The 23,431-nt window shown below is 39.8% G+C and overlaps 1 protein-coding gene across 1 annotated transcript in view; it reads left to right on the forward strand.

Annotated features, from left to right (window-relative positions):
• Positions 1–23,431, forward strand: part of LOC115255108 (beta-1,3-glucosyltransferase) — a 124,098-nt gene that overhangs the window by 95,039 nt on the left and 5,628 nt on the right. Inside the window, exons 5-8 of the mRNA XM_029852949.2 lie at positions 5,827–6,147; positions 10,018–10,186; positions 10,411–10,573; positions 20,364–20,718. Of these exons, the coding sequence (XP_029708809.1) occupies positions 5,827–6,147; positions 10,018–10,186; positions 10,411–10,573; positions 20,364–20,718 (1,008 nt within the window). The remainder of the gene's footprint in view (positions 1–5,826; positions 6,148–10,017; positions 10,187–10,410; positions 10,574–20,363; positions 20,719–23,431) is intronic.

The following is a 23,431-nucleotide window of genomic DNA, read 5'->3' on the forward strand; positions in this document are numbered from 1 at the left end:
CTTCCTTAGAGAATACATTTCTAGAAAAGCTATTCCTAGAATTTCTTTTTCTCCTTAAGGACAAGGTATTTGAAGTACAAAGCTCAAATTTTCTAGAGCACCGTTTTTTATAACCATTCAACGAATATGGCTGAATACGCATCATGCTGATTGTTCAGTGATTGTCAACAGCGTGCTGCATTTTGATACAAATCCGTTCTAGAACAGTGCTCCAGAAAATTTGAGCTTTGTACTCCAAATACCTTGATCTTAATTCTATTCAAAATTTTGTATTATAAGTCTGAAACTACTGTAGTTGACTTCATTCAATTGATTCTAAAACTATGAGTTTTCGATCGGAAGTTTTAAGATTAGTGAAACATTTTAGATTTTACTTGTGTTCTGGAAAAAAATGAGTTCAAGTTGTTGCTTACAGTTAGCATTTTCTGGTAAGGCTTACACGCCAATTTCAGCAGTTAAAACACAAATATCAAAAAATTTAGAAATACCAAAAATGAGCAAAAAATTAACAAGCTTCAACAAGAAACCTTACCTTTACTGAACTTCAGTAAAGCTAAACTTCTGTGGAATTCAGATGAGTGTCGAATCTAAAAAGTGATTTCAATAAAAATAGATATAAAAAAAGAGTGCATAAAGGATATCATTAAATAATGAAGAAGACTCATATGACCATCTAGCAGTACTATAATTCTAAAAATTACTTGATTTTCATGCACTTGCTGTGATTATCTATAGCACTTTCAACCGATATTTAATTTAAAAGTAGATTTGCAAGTTGTACAGTTGCATAAAATTACCACTATATCTGGAGACAGACAGGTTAAATATATTAGAAATTTGGAATCCTATTTAAAATTTTTAAGACTAAGAGTTGACTGATGCTGCAAACTTGGGCTCCCTTATCCTTCTTAGACTTTTCAAAAAACTAAAAGAGCACAATAAATTAACTAAAAAACTTTTTTTTAAGTTTGAGGGCTACGTAACGTAAGTTTATCACAACCTATAAAAGTGGTAAAATACATTTATTTAAAGAGGCATTCCAATTTGCAAAAAAAAAGTTGAATTATTTTATAAATTTTTGTGCTGGTGGGTCGCCAAATTCTTAAAAATCAAAAGTGGGTCGAAAGCTGTTTGAGAACCCCTGGTTTAGTCTACACATACACTGCCTTCTCTTGGAAAACCGACTACTTGTATCATGTTTTGTGTCATTATCAATACTTGCAAGGCATCAGAGATGCATTACAAGTATTGCAGCGTCATGGTCGCGATTGTTTCCGCAGTCAAGTTCGCAGATAGTGAACAATCCTCGGTACCCACTTTACGTAATTTATATTTAGTCCCTTACTGTCAGAGCTGTCAGATCAGTGTAACACACTAAATATAATTCACACAAAAGGCAATTTACACGGAAAAAAATACACGGTTATGAATATTATTGGGTACCGGGCTGGACACACAAAATTTGATCGTTTTCTTTGATACATGGAGGTCTTGAAATTATTCTATGGTGCCATCTCGTCAACCGCTCTATATATGTTATAGATGTTAAGCAAAAACATTGGGAGTGACGTTGCAAAGAAAGTTAATGTCATTCCATTGAAGATCTTCTTCCTGGAATGGTTACTTGATACTTCGCGTCTAATTTCTTGGCTCGAAAGCATAATCTTAAAAGCCATTTTTCACTCTCTGAAAGAATATTTTGAATCCCCTTGCCGGCTGTCCTATACATCCCAAAGCAAAAAAGCAAATAATGATACCAAGATATCATTTGCATCTTATTGAACTATCTTTCACTAAAATTTTTGTTATTGCTATTCAGCAAACTTTGCTGATTTTTTTGTGCTGGTTGCATTCAACAATACGAATTACTGAGTATCAGCAATAGCAATCATTATTCAACTTGCTGAACAATCCAGCAATTTTGACAGTTGATCAGCAACGTTAAATCAAAGTGCTCGAAGTGGAACGCATTATTAAAAAAATATTTGGAAGCAGTTTTGTACAATGATGACTGTTTTGGCTCCCATCAAATATTTTTTTTCGTGAAAAGTTTTTCATTTCGAGAAATTTGAGCAAATATGCTTTTCGTTATGCAAAATAAAATAATTTTAGTCCTGCGAGTCACTGTGAATGCTCCTTATGCTGGTTATCCTTTTTTTTTAAACTCCTTTGATAATTCTTTTATGAATCCCATCTATATATTTTTTTTTGAGAATTCTTTGGATAATTTCTTCGAGATAGCTTCAGTAATGACTTAAATAATTCCAGCAGCAGTTTTCTTCGCAATGTTTTCGGCAAATCCCATGTTACTATCTTCGACAATTTCATTGGTGATTTCATAAGCATTTTCTTTAAAAATTTGCCAGCAAATCTTTTGGAGACTTCTACTTTTATTATTTTGGAAACTTCATCGGAAATTCCTTTGGAAATTCTTTCAGCAGATTTCTTAGAGATTTTCTTCGTGATTTTTTTTTATTCATTGACGTTTTCACTTATCATTGACTTTTTTTTCAGAATTCTTTTGGTCATTCCTTCAGAAATTCATTTGATCTTTTCTCCAATACAAGTCGGACTCGATTATCCGGAGTATGGATCAGAAGTTTCTAAAACATATATCAGAGGGGAACGGAATACTGTACAAAAAGCTGAAATTTTTACTGATTACTAATCAAAGTTGGCTTGATAAAATGTAAAACTTTCAGCTTTATACGGCATTCTGTTCCAGTTATATGTAAAATGTTTCTTCTGGATTCTGAATGGGAATTCCTTCCAAAAGTCCTTTGGGATATTTTTTTTGAGAATTTCTGTGACTTTTTGTTTTCGACAACTCCTCTGGAATATTTTTCGGCAATTTAGTTTGGGATTGGATTTGTCCAATTGCTTTGAATTTTTTTTCATAATTTATAATCTTGTAATTGTTTTGGAAATTCTTATGGGAATTCTTTTGACGACTCATTTGGACACTTTTTTGGGATTTTTTTATGAGAATCTATCCCATAGTTCTTTGGGATTTTCTCGCAAAGTTTTTAAGAAGGGTTTTTAAGAAGACACGGACGACATCTTCAGCCAACGGCTGTACAGACTGCACGAAACTTAACACTAGACAACAAACCCACGGATCACGCACCAGTGGATAAGAAGAAGAAATTATCCACGCAAAAAGTTTCGTCGCTTGGAGCGAGTATTAAACCGTCAACCCATAGCATGATGAGATTAGATGCTTGGGGACGGTAACCGCACGGCTACGAGGCTACTTCAATAGCTACTTTGCAAACTTTATCGGCAAACCCATTTCAAAACTTCTAGGGTTATTCTTTTGGAAACCGCAATTCTTTTGAAAATGCCTTCAGCAAGTCGTATTAGGAATTTCTGAATTTCCAAAGGAATTGTCCGAGAAATGGCCGAAGAAACTCACAAAGAAAGTGACAAAAGAATTCCCTTAGAGTATGGCGAAGTAGTTGCGGATTGAATTTCTATAATATGGTAACAGTCGAATTTTGGACCCCTAGAGGACATTAGTTTGAATTTAAGCTAATATCAAACAGATACATAGGATGTTACACATAATGATGATGTTGATATGACTGAAAAAGCCTCCACTGTCCGTCAAAATACACACAAGGTCATTTCTGGCTGAAAATTTAATGAAAATAACTGATTTTTGAAGCATCAGGTTTACCTGGTTGGGCACCCCAATGTATTTTGAACCCTCTTAAGTATATATTTTGGACACCCGGTGTTTAAACCCGCTTGAAACTTTTTTCGAAGAATATGCCACTTGGATATGCTGGATCACATCCTAATTACTTGATTGACAAAGGCTGATTACACGAACTTTGCGAATTTAATGCGTTAGAATGATAAACGTTTTTGTTGGCATCTGCAAGTTTCCCCAGCACCACATTCTCTTTTCGTAAACATGCCGCACAACGTGACGAAGACGAGATTAACAAAAAATAATTTCAAGGCAAATAATGATATTTTGAGTGAGGAAATGATTGCTGCTCGTGCAGAACAATCTGATTTAGCGAATGATTCTAAACATTTTCGCCATCTCTTCATTAAATCTGTGAAAGTTATGATAATACGACTCAGGGGGTCCAAAATATATGGGGATCCAAATTATATTGGTTACCCTAATTTTCTGAAAAATTTCCTGAGATGCGAAGAAATCATATGGAGTTACAGAAGGAATTACAATAAAATGGTCGTAGGAATTTCAGGTGAATTGTCGTTTAAATTCTAAAACAAATACCGCACAAATCCTTAAACCAATATGCAAGGAATTACTACAAGTATGCCAACCCAAAAAAAAAAAATTATGAAGGAGATTCAAAGGAAGTTTCGAAAATATTTCTAAATAAATATCCGAAGAAAATCCCGAAAGAAACCAACAAATCTTCGGGAGGAATTCCTTCTGTGAAAAAAAAATAAAAATTTCTGTTGGTATTATTTTTGTTACTCTTGTCAAGAGTACTTTTTCCCCCTTGTGATTCCACCAGGAATTTCTACTTGTATGTTTCTAAGAATTCCTGTTAGTATTGCTCCAGAAATTCATGCTCGGATTCCCTTTCTGGGATTCCTTCTGTAATTTTTCCACTGATTTCTCCAACAATTCTGTGTGGAATTCCTCCTGATTTTTTAAGAATTCCTTCTGTGATTCCTTTAGAAAATCCGAACGAGACCCTACCAATTATTGTTGGGACTCCTGGGATTCTCCTCATGTTATTCCTGGATTATTCCTCATGTTATTCTGCTAGGAATTCCTCCGCATATTCCATCTGCAGTTTTATTCCTAAAAGGACTATTATCGTGATTTCTCCACTGATTCATGCTGATATTTTTTAGGGATTATACTGGCTAGATTGCTCCGCGAAATCCTCCAGGCCTTTTTTCCACTACAGATTCATGCAAGTATTCCTCTAAGAATTACTTAAGGATTTTGTTCTTGGAGTTTGCTCGGTAATCGTTCAGTGACAAAACCTAGTCATCACTATTTTATATGAAGCAGTCTGTACACTACAGAATGTTCTGGATTATAAGATAATATATAGATTCACATTCTACTGAGAAATGGGAGAAATGCAAAATTTGTTCAATACCTCTTCAAGAGGAAGATGGTATTTATTCTTTCAGAAACATGCAAATTTATTTAAAAATAAATGAATGAATTAGTGAATTATAAATTCTTAAGAAAATTGTACCAAACACCAATTGTTCACATTGAAAAACTGTCTCTGTCATGCATTAAGGTGTCTTGATGCATCACTGGGCTTTCAAACGAATCATTGACTTTTTACTTTTCAATGATTGTTTGCCTCGCGTTTTTGAAGTGATAAAAAACTGATAATTATGCAGTAACGCAGCTGAAAAAGTATCATCGCAATTACTGCGAGTGAGCATATGGGATGATACTTTTTCATACGAATATTCGCTTTCGTGGCTGAGAATTATCACTTTGAAATTTCGAGCCACATATCCAACATGGCTGTCGATGCTGATGATGCCGTAAAAAGCCTTAATGACAAAAATATTTCTTTTTTGGATTAAGCAGGCATGTTGCTATCAGTTGAGATAAATTATGAATGCAAAATAAGCCACAGGATACCAATTTTACTCAATCCTCCACCGCAAAACTGTACACCAGAAAAATCCACCAGATTAGTCCTCAGCGTGTCCTTAGCGGCAGCCCTTTTATCCGAAGCAATTTTGCACTAATGGAACGGTCATTTTTCTCTTTCTAAACCACTCATCTACCACGACGACCACACCACACCAATGAACACCGTCCACGCGCAAACGGCCACCTCCAATAACGTCGAGCAGGAGCTGTTCCTGGGTTACCCACTGCACGACCGCGAGGCAACCATTATTCATCATTTTGCGTTTTTCAAAAATCCATCAAGCTTCCTTTATCCGTACCTGCGAGCCGGCATCGCTCTTACCGTGCCGCTCGTGGATCGTCTCGTGCAGGTGCTATCGAGTGCCGGCCAGACCTTGACGGAGTTCTTCATCGATGCGGCGCACGAGTTTGCCCTACTGGCGTGGAACCGAGGCACCGGAAATCGACTCACGCCGGTCACCTACTTCTGTGCACACCCGGCCGCTGCCGCCGCCGCCGAAGGGTGCGCCATTTACGCCAAACAGGTAGGTACTGCTACGCCACGCCACACCAACATCATCGCTGACTGCTTGCCTGCCCGTAGGAAACATGTGTAAGTTTTCCCAGTCACTATCTAGAGATGGGGTTTTGGGAAAATAATCGCACTTCTGGGTTCTACTTAGTGTTTCTCAATTCAAATGTAATTCTAAAAATACCTAGATATTGAGAAATTACATATGTACATACATTTTTTTTTTTTGCTAAACATCACATATAATATAAGACATAATCAACAATAGTACGCTACAACACTAGGGGCCGTCCATATACCACGTGGACAACTTAGAGGGGGGAGGGGGTCTGAGAAAAGTCCACGCTTGTCCATGGAGAGGGAGGTGGGGGTTTGTCAAATGTCCACGTGGACAATATTGATTTAAGAAAAAAAAAAATCATCAGTGTAATAAATTATGTTGTATTATTGATGTGATTCTACTTCATGACAATTATCTATTATATTATTTTTATTAAATAACTTGTTTTAGTTCGCGATGGCAACTCAAAAGATAAAATCATAATTTCTAAAACCAATTTTGAAAATAAAATGGCAACATTCTTCAAAAATTATCAGGATTTCAAACTGTCTGGTGTCTAAAATTTTCGTTAAAATTCTATATAAAATATTTTATAGAACATTAAGTTCAAAATCATATCACTGAGTTTTGAAACTATACTATGCACTTTCAAAATGTTGCTGTAATAAATGTTTTTCGGCAATGATCTAAAAAAATATAATCTTTGATAGATAGTATATAAAAGCATAAAAGTCATCTAAAAGTATGAGAAATCATGGGTTGAACATTCAGAGAGCCATAGTAGCATATGTAGATAATTTGAAATACAAAAATATTCGTAATATATAAAATAAGGAAAAATATTTTATTCATTGCATCATTTTCAGAAAAAAAAACTTTAAAAATTTGAAAATCACTGTTTTTTTTTCAAATAAGAAAAGCGAATTTTTTTTTCTGAAGTCCACGTGGACATTAGGGAAGAGGGGTAGGGGTCAGTAAAAATTCCACGCTTGTCCACGGGGAGGGGGGAGGGGGTCAAAAATCACGATTTTTCTGTCCACGTGGTATATGGACGGCCCCCTAGATCCGCGGCTGCCGCTCTCCATCCTCGGTGACACCCAATGCTCGCTAAATCACTCTCTACCTGGTCCAATCAGCAAGCTCTCTGCTCTCCACGCCTTCTTGTGCCAACCGGATCAATAGCAAACACCAACTTTGCAGAGTTGTTGTCCGGCATTGCCGTATTCTTCAGGCTCCTGCACGCCGCCCAACATCGTCCTTAGCACGCGTCGCTCGAAAGCTCCGAGAGCATGCAGGTCCTCCTGGAGTATCGTCCATGTCTCGTGTCCGTAGAGGACCACCGGTCTTATAAGCGTCTTGTGCATGGTACATTTGGTGCGGAGGTGAATCTTTTTTGAACGCAGTTTCTTCAGGAGCCCGTAGTAGGCACGACTTCCAGTGATGACGCGTATTTCACGGCTCACGTTGTTGACAGCCGTCAGTAAGGATCCGAGGTAGACGAATTCCTCCACCACCTCGAAAGTATCCCCGTCTATCGTAACATTACTACCCAGACGGATCTGGTCGTTTTCGGTTCCGCCTACCAGCATGTACTTTGTTTTTGAGGCATTCACCACCAGTCCGACCTTTGCTGCTTCGCGTTTCAGGCGGGTGTTCTGCCACCATTCCAAATGTTCTAGCGATAATGTCCATGTCGTCCGCAAAGCACACAAATTGACCGGATTTTGTGAAAATCGTTCCCCGGCTGTTGAGCCCGGCTCGTCGCATCACACCTTCCAGCGCGATGTTGAAGAGTAGACATGAGAGTCCGTCACCTTGTCGCAGTCCCCGGCGAGATACGAATGAACTGGATAGTTCACCCGAAACCCTTACGCAGTTTTGCACACCGTCCATCGTTGCTTTAATCAGTCTAGTCAGCTTCCCAGGAAAGCCGGTTTCGTCCATGATTCTCCATAGCTCTGCGCGGTCGATACTATCGTATGCCGCTTTGAAGTCGATCAACAGGTGATGCGTTGGGACCTGGTATTCACGGCATTTCTGGAGGATTTGCCGTACGGTGAAGATCTGGTCCATTGTCGACCGGCCGTCGATGAAGCCGGCTTGATAACTTCCCACGAACCCATTTGTTTTAGGTGACAGACGACGGAAGATAATCTGGGATAGCACTTTGTAGGCAGCATTCAAAATAGTGATCGCCCTGAAGTTCTCACATTCCAAATGGTCGCCTTTCTTGTGAATGGGGCAGATTATCCCTTCCTTCCACTACTCCGGTAGTTGTTCGGTTTCCCAGATCCTGACTATCAGCCGATGCAGACAGGTGGCCAACTTTTCTGGGCCCATCTTGATGAGTTCAGCTGCGATACCATCCTTACCAGCTGCTTTGTTGGTTTTGAGCTGGTGAATGGCATCCTTAACTTCCCTCAGCGTGGGAGTTGGTTCATTTCCGTCCTCCGCTGCACTGGCGTCGTCGTTCCTTCCGTTGCCGTGGGCTCCCGTGCCTACGTTCTCCACGCCGTTCAGGTGCTGATCGAAGTGCTGCTTCCACCTTTCGATCACCTCACGTCCGTCCGTCAAGAGGCCTCCGTCTTTATGCCTGCATATTTCGGCTCGCGGCACGAAGCCGTTGCGGGATGCGTTGAGCTTGTGATAGAACTTCCGTGTTTCTTGGAAACGGCACAGCAGTTCCATTTCTTCACACTCCGCTTCTTCCAGGCGGTGCTTTTTCCCCCGAAAGAGGCGGATCTACTGTTTCCGCTTCTGTTGGTAACGTTCCACGTTCTGCCGAGTTCCTTGCTGCAGCATTACCGCCCGTGCTGCATTCTTTTCCTTCAAAATCGCTCTACACTCCTCGTCGAACCATTCGTTTCGTCGACTCCTTTCCACGTACCCGATGGTGCTCTCGACTGCGTCATTGATGGCTGCTTTTACTGTTCTCCAGCAGTCCTCTAGAGGGGCCACATCGAGCCCGTCCTCGTCTGGCAACGCTGCTTCGAGATTCTGCGCATATGCTGAGGCGGTAACTGTAAGATTAGTTTTCAACTGCTTGTGTGGATCGACTGAAATTCTTAACTGTGAACTTGTAGTGGCTACGCAGTCTTTATTCTTAAAACGGGTTTCTTTTTTAAACCAACGTTTCGGTACTTAGGGAGGGTGCCTTCATCAAGGGGAAAATAATGCTCTACTACTCTAGTTTTGTATCTAGTGTTTCGGCTTACTTTAACTGTCTTGACTATAATTGTTTAGTACATGACTTAATAACACTACGGCGAACTTTTGTGGACTATTTGCTAACTTAATTTATCCTGAACAAAGAACTCGTTTTGGGAACCACTGATTCTGTGTAAAATGAAAGTCAGAAAGGAAGCGCGTCGTGAAATACGAGCAACGGCAAACTTTCTACCACTCAGACTCACTGTATACTTGGCGATCATTGTTGTCTGACGCATCAATACATTGAAGATACACAAAAGCATCAGCATGACTCGGTCCGTTCTAAGTGAAAGGTAGAAATTTTATATTTTCCAGAACACCCAGGCCTAAATTTATGATTGATTGACTCAACGGTAAACATGCACCACCACCCGTTTGAATAAGTAAAGTGCTATCGATTTTAACTTTCGGAGGTTGAAAACTTTTCCCGCCACTACTAAATATGAGCCACAGACAGAGCAAAAGGTAACATTGCGATATCACATTTCACATCGACCCAATTTCCTCAAATTCTTATCGCGCAAGAAAACCTACTCAGGTATCTACCCGACCAGCAACGTCAGGCTCGATTCAATAATCTACAACCCATTACGCTTTTTTTCCATTTCCCAGAACCATCCACCTGTTGCTAGCCGAGCCGAGTACGCTGCTGAGGTGACATCAAGCTCCATCCTATTCGCCGTGAAAACGTGCGAAAAGTTCCACGCCGAACGTGTCCCGGTGCTGTTGCACACCTGGGCACGTTACGTACAACACTTGCGGCTATACAGCGACATTGGTGGTAAGTTTTTGCCGACGCCCCCGCCATGCCGCCGTACCTTCGTCAAACGCTTTATTAAATATTGAAAAATATATCGATATCAAAGTTTGATTGCATAACTTTCACATTTTTCGTTCCGCATCGGCGACGTCATCCACGTCGAAAACCCGGCCATCCACGTGTCGTCTTCGCATGCGATGCCGAACTCCTTTGCGGCGGTGGGAATTTCATCCGTGCCACATCAGATGCCAGCATACCGACGATTGCGACGAGCATTCCCAACACCAGCATCGGTCATTGTGCGAAAACGTTGGAAATTCTGCAACTGGTGCAGGAGGAAATGTTTCGCAACCGGACACTAGTGGACGTCCGATGGATTATGCTGGTGGATGACGACACAATTTTAAGGTAAGACTAGGTGCAACAATTGGGAGGCTGTTAGTGCAGTTTGAACGAATTTGAATTCCACTCAAAGCATTTTTTTTTAAAGAGGATTTCTCCTGGAAATACCCCTGGGACCCCTAAAACCCCCTGCAACAGCTCTGAAACATCTTGACAGGAATGGCATTCATATTAAAACCACGCACACTTGCTCTCACACTGAGAAGCATGTCATCCCTGCTTCCTGGAACCCCCTGAAACCCCCTGGTACACCCCCGAATCCATAGAATCCTTAGAATACCCCAGGAAATCCACTAGAAGTTCTAGTCTAGAACCACATGAAACCTCTCTGAAGTCCCTGGAACATCCCTGGGACGCTTTTGAAAACCGTTGGAACATCCTGAAATGTCCCTGGAATCCACTGGAACACACTTGAATCCTTATGGAACGTCCCTGAAACACTCCTGGAACGCCCCAGGAACCTTGAAAAGCCTATAAGGTACACCGGGGCAAGATGAAACGCGAAGTTTTGCAACAGATTTCAATACAATTTGAAAATTTATCCTTCGCTAAAAGATTGTTTGAATCAAAAACTATGTTTCACGGCAATCCAATTGTTTGTCATTATCTGAAAACATCATGTTAATCCGCTGTTTCATCTTGCCCCACCCGTTTCAACTTGCCCCGGTGTACCTTAGCAACTCGGAAAACTCCTGAAACTCACTGAAAAGCTTCTGAAACACCCTGAAACCCGGTGGAACACCCTGGAACGCCCCTGAAACTCCTTGTAAACCCTTAGACTGCTCCTGAAATTCCCTTGAACCCGCTGGATCAACCTCGAACGTCCTTGAAACTTGCCTGAAATCCCTTGCAATGCTCCTAAAACGCGCTAGAACACACCTAAGGCCCCTAGAAACCCCATGGAACACCACTGAAACTTCCTGGAGCGCCCCTGAAACTCTTTGAAAACCATGGAACGCTCATGAAACACCCTGAAACCTGCTGAAACATTCCTGGAACGCCTGAAACCACGTGAAACCTCCTTAAATGCCCCTGGAACGCACTTGGGACCCCCTAAAACCACTTGGAACTCCCAGGAATTCGAACCTAGAAAGTCACTGGAATACCCCTGAAACCCCTGGAACATCCCATGAAACCCGCTGGAACACCCAGAAACGACCATGAAACCCTGTGGAACATCCCTGAAGTTCCCTGGAATACCCCTGAAACGTTCCTAAAAGCCTCTGGAATAGCCTTGAACGCCCCAGGAACGCCCCTTTAAAGTCCCTACAACGCTCTAGAAACCCTCTGAGTCCCGCTGGAACACTCTGCAACATCCATTAACACACTGCACTGGAACGTCCTTGAATCCCCATGTAAGGCCCCTGAAACGCCCTGGAGAACGCCCCTGGACACCCTGGAAAATCCCTAAAACTACCCAGAACGCTCCTAACATACTTTACAAATCCCGAAACGCTGTTAAAATCGTTTTTTTTTTCGTGAATTTTAACGCTAACTCTTTATACCGCTGAAACCCTCTGAAACTAGCTGAATCCTCCTGGCACACCTCTAAAACTCCCCTGAATATGGGTCTTCACACCTGAAACACCTCTAAAACTTCGTGGTTACCTCATCGAACGCCAACGAAACTCCATGGAACGCTACTGAAACCCTTTTAAAGCTTCTGGGACGCACATAGGAACTCCTCAAATCTCCTGGAACACTCATGAAACCCTCGAAAATTAGGGTGATTCTGGGATGTGTGTGAAGAATTAGATGTTTCACGAAGAATTAGTTGAAGATCACGAATAAAAAAAAAATAACAAAAAACTGGGAAACCCTGGGGCATTGCTGAACCCTCCTGGAACACTTCTGGAACCTCCTGAAGCACCTCTGGAACACCCCTGCAACCGAATAAATTTCTAAACACCCCTGAAATCGTATGTAACATTTATGAGATCTCTATCCAACTAACAGTGGAAAGCCACAAACAAGCATGCATGCTGAATTGTTGCTTTATAATTGTAATGATAGTTGAACTAAAATTATGCTGTACTTGCATACATTACTGTTCAAATGCTTTTTAATTGAAAAAAGAAGGTAATGTTCAACCTGTCATGTTAACAATGATAATTTAAAACACTTTTCAAGAGTTTAATAATATTTATATTCGACTTGCAGTGATTCCTTCACAAAATAGTTTAACAAGATCGTTTTCCGCTTCTTGTTAAGTTTACAACTTACAAATTAGTACAAGTACATGCATAATGTTTTTTTTTTCACAAGTCGAATAAGCGCTTTCGTTTCATCACACTTCAACTCAGATCACAGGATGAAAAGTACGTTATTTTACTGAGCAGTGTTGTTCAGTTGTTATCCATAATGTACTGTGCTAATTCACCACTGCTGAATAGAAGTCGATAAGTGATCATTATTAGGCCAATGGAGGTCAATATTTTGGTTTGAGAGCTTCAATACATCATCTCTAGGATGACATAGATAGGAAGGCATGCGACTGACAATCGAAGGGTCTCGAGTTCGAATCGTGATTTAGGTAAATTTATGTGTATTCATAGCATAAGCATAATAAACTTTCGTAAAAATTAAAAATTTTAGCATGTTTATTTATTTTGAATCATTTTTGCTAAAGCTCAATAATAGCTTTACTACATATTTGTAAAATGCTTTTAACAACAAACAGTTCAGTTGGTACACACCACTATGCTTTATAATTTCCCAAATGTGTGTGAACAAAACCCGAACAAAGGTTATACCTGAAAACTATCCAAATAGAATTCAGCATCATGCAAAAATAAATCGTTATAAAGGTACTTGTTAAACATGTGATTGTTAGTTGGGTAGGAACACCTATGAAAAATCCCTCTTCTCCGTGGGGCCCCCTCGAATCTCCCTGGAATACTGGAAGGTCCCCCGTGAAACCTATTGGAATCACTCGGATGCGCACTTGTATGATTGAAATCAAAAACAAAATATGGCAAACATGTCAACAGCTTAATAGGCTATGTCAGTGTTCAACAATTGGATCATTAGTGCATGATGAAAGAGTGATAAAGAAAAGTAATGTATCTATGTATTAAAATAAAGATGAAAAAATAATATTGAGAAAGCAAAAGTGTAAAGGACATCCTCCCACTTCTTGTGTTCTTGTGAGACTTTGATTTTTATAATCGGTTTGTCAGCAAATCTTGTTTAATAACAGCAGTTTCCGCATCGTCAGCGGTATAAAAATGTCAATCAATTTGTTTAACCGTTATGTGTCCGACAAACTTTTTGCTTTTTTCTACACCGTGCTTTTTAAATGGGCGCTGGGTACCCGGGTACCCTGTCGGCCACATAAGGGTTAAGGGAAAATATTTATAATTTTGCACTTGTATTCCTTATGCAATTTCACCTTGGATTCCTTCAGCGAGTTCTACATTTGTATCGGACGTAGGAGGGACCATGACCATGCCAATAACCTTCCTCGGCCAAAAAAAAAACCCTCATACAAATTTTCACATCGATCGGTTCAATAGTTTCCAAATCCATAAGAGTCAGTCAGACAGACAGACAGACAGAAATTCATTTTTATATAGAGGAACTCACTTACGTATTCTCGGCAGTTTTGTTGTCTTCGTCATGGGGGGGGGGGAGTTTTAAACCTGTTGAACTCAAAGCTGAATTATACGACCAAGTTTCAAGCAATTTGACCGTCAACCCATAGTCACCCTATATAGATATTGATATAGAAATATTCAAGAGATTTTAAACACGAAGCTAGGAAGAACTCACATTTTGTGAGTGTATCGAGAAGGGGATTTGATCCCAGGTCCTCGCCATGATAGCCATGTGTTCTAACCATCACACCAGGTCCGCTGCATATACAGATTTCTTTTGGGATTTCTCTACCCAACTAACAATCACTCATTTTACAAGCACTTTTACGACGAATTGATTCAGCATGATGCTGAATAACATTTGGATAATTTTCAGAGACAACCTTTGTTCGGGTTTTGTTCACACAAATTTGGAGAAACTATAAAGCATAGTGTTGTGTACCAACTGAACTGTTTGTTGTTAAATGATTTTACAACTATATAGTTAAGCTGTTATTCAGCATAGCAAAAATGATTAAAAATAAATAAAATGCAAAATTTTTAAATTTCCACGAGATTTTATGATTGGAACTTAATGCTGTGAACAAATATTGTGAAATAATATCTACACATAAATTAACCTAAATCCAGATTCGAACTCGAGACCCGTCGATTGCCAGCCGCATGCCTTTCTATCTGCGCCATCCTAGATATGATGAATTGCAGCGCTCAAATCAAAACATAAACTTCCCGTGGTTTAATAACGATCAGACTTCGACTCCTATTCAGCAATGGTGAATTAGTCCAACATTATGGTTAACGACAGAACAACAGATTACTTCAGCTGTTGTTCAGTAAAAAAACACGTGTTTTTCTGAGTCGAAGTATGATGAAACGAAAGCGCTTATGTGACTTGTGCAAAACCCATTATACAGATACATGTCCTAATTTGTACATGAACTTAACAAGAAGCAGGAAAAAGTCTTGTTAAACTATGTTGTAAAGAAAATACTGCGAGTCGAATAAAAATCTTATTAGACGCTTGAAAAGTGTTTTGAATTATCATTGTTAATACCAATACGAAAAGTTGAACATTGGCTACTTTTTCATTTGAAATAGCATTTGTACAGTAATGTGTACAGCATAATTTTAGTTCAGCTATAATTACTATTATAAAGCAACAATTCAGCATGCATGCTTGTTTGCGGCTGGCGATTGTTAGTTGGGTAGGATTCCTCAATGATTTCTTCCAATAATCTTCTCGCTATTTCTTCAGGGATTCCTGCCGGGATTCATCCAGGGATTCGTTCAGGGGTTCCTTCCGACAATTCTCCAGTTATTCTTCCTACGATTTTTTCATGTATTTCTCCACGGATTTCTCGAGATCCCTTAATAGAATAGCACTACCTTGTGACATAAATCGAAATTTTATGTTATTTTCCCCGAAATTCCTTCAAAGATTCCTCCCGGGATTCCCCGTGGATTTTTACCGGAATTCTTACAAAGATTTCTCCTGGTGTGTATTTAGAGATTCCTCCCAGGATTTTTTCCCAGAGATTTATCCCCAAGGGTCCTTATCCCACTAGGATTTCTCTCGGGATTACTTTTGAGATTCCTTCATGGACTTTATCGGAAATTCTCTCGGGATTCCTTCACATGTTTCACCGGAGAATCGAGTGTTCATCAGGAGCTCCAGGATTCCTTCAGGGATTCAATTTGTCATTACTCCCGGAATTCTTTTAAAGATAGGGTATCGCGCCACTTGGGCGGTGGCTTCTATATTCGTCTGTTTTCCACTACAACTCAGTCAATTTTGAACCAATTGACTTGAAATGTTGTACACGGGTAGATACCATACCTATCTCACCGCATTCCAAAAATTGTGTCAATTGGTTCAAATTTGACTGAGTTATAGCGGAAAACAGACGAAAATAGAAGCCACCGCCCAAGTGGCGCGATTCCCTATCTTCAAAGATTCATCACAAGATTTCATTGGAGTCCCCAACGCAGCTTTCTTAAGATGTAAAGTATAATGCAGATAGCGACTTCTGTGAGTACAACTTGCACATCGTCAAACAGAGGTGGTATTGATCCAGGTGTTAATGGAACGAAGTTTTCGTTAATCTTTTTGTTTCTATTTCAAACTGTCCATTTGAACCCCGTTACAAACCCTTGTCTGTCAACTTCCAAACATATAGCAGGTTCCACCCAACTAACAATCGCCAGCCGCAAACAAGCATGCATGCTGAATTGTTGCTTTATAATAGAAATTATAGCTGAACTAAAATTATGCTGTACACATTACTGTACAAATGCTATTTCAATTGAAAAGGTAGCCAATGTTCAACATTTCGTATTGGTATTAGCAATGATAATTTAAAACACTTTTCAAGCGTTTGATAAGATTTTTATTCGACTCGCAGTAATTCCTCTACAACATAGTTTAACAACACTTTTTTCTGCTTCTTGTTAAGTTCATGTAAAAATTAGCACATGTATCTGTTAAATGTGTTTTTCACAAGTCAAACAAGCGCTTTTGTTTCATCATACTTCGACTCAGAGTACATGATGAAAAACACGTGTTTTTTACTGAATAACAGCTGAATTAATCTGTTGTTCAGTCGTTAACCATAATGTCTGTGATAATTCACCACTGCTGAATAGGAGTCGAAGTCTGATCATTATTAAACCACGGAAGTTTATGTTTTGATTTGAGCGCTTCAATTCATCATCTCTAGGATGGCGCAGATAGGAAGACATGCGGCTGGCAATCGACGTGTCTCGAGTTCGAATCTGGATTTAGGTAAATTTATGTGTAGTTATTATTTCACAATATTTGTTCACAGCATTTAGTTCCAATAATAAACTCTCGTGAAAAATTTTGCATTTTATTTATTTTCAATCATTTTTGCTAAAGCTGAATAACAGCTGTACTATATAGTTGTAAAACGATTTCACAACAAACAGTTCAGTTGGTACACAACACTATGCTTTACAGTTTCTCCAAATTTGTGTGAACAAAAACCGAACAAAGGTTGTGCCTGAAAATTACCCAAATGTTATTCAGCATCATGCTGAATCAATTCGTCGTAAAAGTGCTTGTAAAATGAGTGATTGTTAGTTGGGCAGTAACCTTCATTCTAGCGAGTTGAATAAAGGAAGAAAAAGTATTACACAGCACTTAAGAAGTAAATTTCATGGTGTTTCAGAGCGTTTCGAGAGGCTTGAGGAACTTTACAGACTCTCGTTTGAGCTTCAGGTGGATGTCAGGGGTTTTCGGATGCGTATAAAGGTATTCAGAGGGGCTCCTGACGATTTGGTGGTTACACATACTTTAAGAAGAGCTTCAGGGGTTTACCTTGGACCTATTTAAGCGACACCCCATTTAGGTTTTGCCTAAATGGGAGCTTCAGCGTATTAAAGAGTGTCACTAAGAGCTGATAAGAGTGGAAAAGTTATAGAATATTTAAAAAAATATGTATTTGAGCATCTAGATTTTTTTTTATTTTAATCTAGAGCTAATTCTACACTTAGCGTCTAGATATGTCTATAGTAAACCATGATGACATCTGACTGCATTTTTTTTGGGTAGAATTTATTTATTCTTCAACCACTTAACAGTGGTTAATTTACAGTTCTTTTGTCCACTAGGGCACTGCGTAAGCGATTCCAATCGGCAGCTGCACTTAAACTTTGTACAGCGCCTAAATGTATTCTATTCTTGTTCTACTGTATCGAACTGGCAGCCTTTGCGCTGCTGTCACTTTCTACCCTGTCCAATAGGTACACTCAGCGAAGTAAACTACCGAAATTCATCAAAATACCTTATGAAATTTAGCCATAACTGTAAAGTATGGATGCCTTAAGAATACCTTATGAAAATTGAACATGCTCAATATGACCTAATTACATAAGATAAACTTACGAAAAGAGCAGAACAATCGTAAAATTATGCAGACTGGAATCGATCTATGAACGTCGAGATCACTGAGCTCGTGCCCAACCCACGCGGCTATCGACGCTTGAGGATATCGTGGTGCTAAATGTGTATAAAAGCCAAACTGTGAGTCGATTCTGCGTCATAAACCGACCTTATGTTAATTCTACACACCAAATTTTTTTCGCTGAAAATCAGCAAACTTTTGCTGAATTTTGCCGAGCTGAAATTTCAGCAATCAATTTAGTAATTTTTTTTTGCTGAAATTTTCAGCAATTTAGACTGTCATCGATGGATGACACGGGTTTACTGAAAGATCAGCAAATTCTTGAGGATTGCCGAAATTTCAGTAAATTCGACCGATGTGAGATTCGCCTGCACTTTGCTGAAGGGTTTCAGCAATGTGTATCAAAATATTGAAAATATAGATTAAAAGTTCTTGTTAAAGCAAATTATTAGACGGAAGGGCATATATTCAGTTAATTTTATTCAATTTATACATCATGTTGTACCACGCACACTAATAAATAACAATCCATACATTTTGAACACATTATGGGGGAATACACATAATAGGAATCTTTCTTGAAAACGATATTTCTTTGATGTACAAAGTAGGAAACGCAGATGAGAATCATCGGAGGGGCTTTGGATGCGCGGTTATCACCCCGAAGTCTTTAAATGCGGCTTTTCTTCGTGCGATCGTATCTATATTGTTGGGGGCTGTCCATAAACTACGTGGTCATGAGGTGGGGGGGGGGGGGTTCCGGCCAAAGACCATTTTGTATGGACAAATAAAAAAAATTGTATGGACAAATGACCACGCGGGGGGGGGTGGGGGGGGGGGTTTGAAAAGTCCCAAAAAATGACCACGTGGTTTATGGACAGCCCCTTGAATGGATTGAACGTCAAAGTGGCTCAGAAAGACCAAAATATTTATAATTATAGTTCTCACCTTGTTCTTATATATGTTCCAATGAATGTAAAATCAAAATCTGGTGCAATTTATACCAAGTACCGAGAAATGCGCCACAAAAATATTAAAAATGAAGCACTCTGTGGTATGAACAAAGCCTGCGTTTTTTTTTTCATTTTTTTTTATTTTGACAGGTGGCCGACGTGGTTGACGATGGAAAAAATTACTGAAATTTCAGCAAACCTGATTAGTTTGCTGGTTTTCAGCAAACAAATCCAAAGTACTGATTTTTCGGTAAAAAATGCGTTTGCTGATTTTTACTCAGCAAATCTTTTTGCTGAAATCTCAAACCGATTTTTGGTGTGTAGCCGTTATGAATATAAGACCATTTCATAATTTAGACCTTATGATAATCTTAGGTTTATTTGCCTGAGTGTATAGAATGACGAGCACGAGCATGTTGATGTATGGCTCTTGTTCCTGTTCCTGTCCGATTGGGGGTCCATTATGAGTTGCCGTTTTGCCGATATCCAATTATCCGGGTCCATTTGAGCTATGGAGCTCAGAAGAGGGTCAAGTGCCAGTCGCTATCGGGGGGAAGAGCAACTGACGAAGTGCCGGGGCTGGCATCGAACCCATGACCATTCACTTATGAAGTGAACGTGTAGCCACTACGCTACGGACCCCGGCAGGGTAGAATTTATGTCTCATTGTTTCAAAGGATTTCTTTACTTATTACTATGGTCAATCAGTAATCAAGAATCAGATTTCTAATCATTTCCTCCAAATATGGAAACCTAGATTTATTTTTTTTTGCCGAGCACAAGCCTATCACGGCGAGGACCTGTGATTGAATCCCTTCCCCGATAAACTCACAAAAGGTGGGTTCATTCTTCGGAAGGGAAGTTAACCCGTGGGTCCCGAGATGAACTTGCCTCCCATTCAAAACTTATTAATAAATATTAAAAAAAAAACAATAATGACGCATTAAAACTCTATCGCACAATGCTCAACCTGAAAAATGATTAGCTACACTCTTTCTCTTTTTTGTCGACCGAAGTAATCATCAAATCAAGATTCAACTACTCGATAAGAATCCTTCAAATCATCAGCTGAATAAGCAGCATTCCGATAAATCATTCATTATCCTACACTAATTTTCTCTCTGGTGGCTTCATTATACACACCGAAGGAAAGTCGTCCTCATCCATAATATCACCCTTTTCATTGAGAAGCATGCATACGCCGTAAATCATGCTTGCGGTACCTAATCCTTACCATCATTCCTCACCGTCTACGTCCATATAGCATCGCACACGGTCTGCCCAATAAAATGCTCAATTTTATTTCCTCCTCCTCCTCTTGCAGCCCCTCGGCACTGGTCCGCTTCCTGAGCGCCTTCGATCCGTCCCAAGACGTGTACATCGGCGAACGGTACGGTTACCATTTGCTCGCCCAAGACGGCCAGGGCTACAACTACGTTACCGGCGGGGGCGGAATAGTGATTAGTGTGCGGATCCTTGGCGCACTGCTACGGTCTTGCGAGTGCCCTTCGGCTTCCTCGCCGGACGACATGATCATTGCAGCTTGCCTGTACCGGCTGGGCATACGACCGATTCACTCGCCGCTCTTCCATCAGGCCCGCCCCTCGGACTACCCGCCGGAAGCGCTGGACCCGGCCAGCATATCCTTCCACAAGCACTGGCAAATCGATCCCTATCAGGTGAGTTGTCTGCGGGAACCCTAAAATTGCTCCTGCATGGAGTTGGTTTTCAATCATCAGTGGGTGTCGAATTTTGTGTGGCGAAACACGTTGAATTTTTATTATTTCGTTGGAACAAAAGAAATTAAAAGTGCATAAAAATAACATGCATAAAAAGAGGTTTTAGTGTATATACTCAGAAATGCTGCAGGCCTATTGGATGTCAGACTACTGGATAAAATAATTAATAGAAAATTGTGGGTAACCATGCGTCTCCATAATCCAACTTACGAATAAAACGTCATGGGCAATTTGATCTTTTTGAAACATTTTGAAGTTAAAAATCATGAACATAAAGCTTAGCTGTTTAACCCGTATCGGCCTGAGTCAGCGCATATGAACTAAAAATGTCGCCGTTCGGCGAATACACAACGGATTTGAATAATTTTTTGACAGCACACTCGTACATATGTCTAGTTTGTAAAAGTGGACAGAGAACGTCGGAATGGTCCCTATGGCCGGAGTTATTCCGGTGGGTCACTGGGTCAGATTCGTATAAAAACGGCTGTTTTTCGGTACACAGAGTGTTTTCCATTATGATTCGCTATTAAACTCACTCTATTTTCACTAAAACTTGCAACTCTGCAATCAAACATTGTTTCCACACAGTTTTTGACCGTTTAGGAACTACCGGATGTGGCCACCGGACATAATCTCCGGAGGAACCTGCCACATACTGTCTACTGGGGTACACAACCATAACCCATTTTTTGCAGCTCTATGTATTGACTTTAGCGGTATAGTGTCTTAGAAGATTTTGTTCTATATACTGAACTCTTTATTTTGGGATTTTCACTTTTGTGATTAATCCACCTAAAAGTGCGACAGAAATGCACTTTTTTCAAAAACGAAGATAGAGTGTTGGAGTCTTCTGCAAAGTTGTAGAAAAATGTATTGTTGGAAATTTTGCCGAACAAACTATTACCTTATTTGCCTAACTATAAGAGATATGTGTCGTTTTTTGTGAACGACCCCTCAAAATAGTTTTTTTTCGTTATACCTTTTTCTGGGGATTTTTGGTGATTTTCATGTGTTCTACAAAGTTGTTCTTTGTTATGAAAATGAAATACACCTCCTTCTGCTTTTTTATCATTGGAATAACGGTCCAGGTGAAACAGAGCCTGCATCTCAACTTGTGAAAACATAAATATGTAGATTTTTAAAATGAGTCATTGGAGAAATCCCTGGTGGAATCATGGAACGAATATTATAGAAATACCTGGAATGATAAGAGGTCTCCTCCAGAATTTATTGAAGGAATTCCCCTTGCAATAACAACCACTAGGGTAGGCAGCCTTTTCTTTTTTTCATTAATTCTTTTTTGATAAATACTAAGAAAAGCGGGATGAAGGAGAGGGCAAGTCCCTTGTCTTGTGTATTTACAACTGAGATTCCTAGTGCTGCTGTGAATCCTCCAGTTTTTTCTTAAAAATTTCTTGCTGTGATTCCTTCAGGGATTTCCAGTAGTATTTCAAGCAAAATTCCCAAAGAGAGAAATCTTGAAAAATCATTAGAAATATCTATAGAAATCCTTGGAGAATTTACAGGATGGATTTGTATATGGTAACGTGGACATACTGCTGAAGCAATCTTAGCAAGAATTTCAGCATTTCAGCAGGAATTTTTTGAGACGTTATCCAAAGAATTCTTGACATTTTCAACGGATTCTCCCAAGAGTTCCTTCAGGAATTCCTCTATGAAATCTGCTAGGATACCTACCGTGATTTCTGCATTGATCCATTGTGTGTTGTTCTCAAAGTTCTGGCCAAAGTTATCCTGAATCGGATACAGGAGATCCGTGCCAGAAGATCTTGTGTTAATTTTATTGTCACGCTCCGTATTATACTGGAGTAAGCTAACGAATTCCAAGGGTCCCTCTTTTTGGTGTTCATTGTTTCGATCGTCTGAGCCACGAAAATCTGTGGGCGCCCTGAGACGCAAAGGAGTTTCGAATAAAATCGTCAACCTCATGGAAGCGCAGTACGAGCCTTTTACATGCAGAGTCCTGCATAACGGAGCTTTGTCTGACCCCATCCGGGTAGTTTGGTACTATCACCGCTACTGTTTCTCATCGTAATCGACAAGATCATGGTGGGGGCGATTGACCGTGTACCAAATCGTAGGCTAGTTTGGCAGTCCATTGCAATGGAGCATACTAGACTAACGACGCTCTAACATGCAGACTAAGCTCGACGACCAGACCGAACGCTCATCTACGGTGGGTCTACCATCAACGTCAGCAAGAAATCGCTGGCTATCAACACGAATCAAGACGGCTAGGACCAAGGTAAGTAAAAGGAAGGTAATCCAATATGTCAGATTGCACCACCCGCCATATTGGAAAAACTAACGACAGCTGGCAAGTTTGTGTATAATTTTTTTTCACTAGTGAGATGGCAAACAAAAACATTCAGCCCTAGCAACGCACAGTGGGAAAAAATAGGTATAAAACGCGAATAAATTCAATATCTCTGCTCGGAGTGGACCGATTTGAATGAATTTTTGACATGAACTGTAATAATCCCTATAGTTTCAGATAAGCAGGGTGTCATTCGCCGCACGATGCTGGAAATCAGTGTATTGAGCTCGTTTTACCCCACTCTCTCTCTCTCACACACTTTTTTAAGTAAACCATCATTTATTTCCGTTTGGCGTGCAAAATAAATGACTTATT

Source organism: Aedes albopictus, chromosome 2 (genome assembly GCF_035046485.1).
Source record: "Aedes albopictus strain Foshan chromosome 2, AalbF5, whole genome shotgun sequence".
Lineage (NCBI taxonomy): Eukaryota > Metazoa > Arthropoda > Insecta > Diptera > Culicidae > Aedes > Aedes albopictus.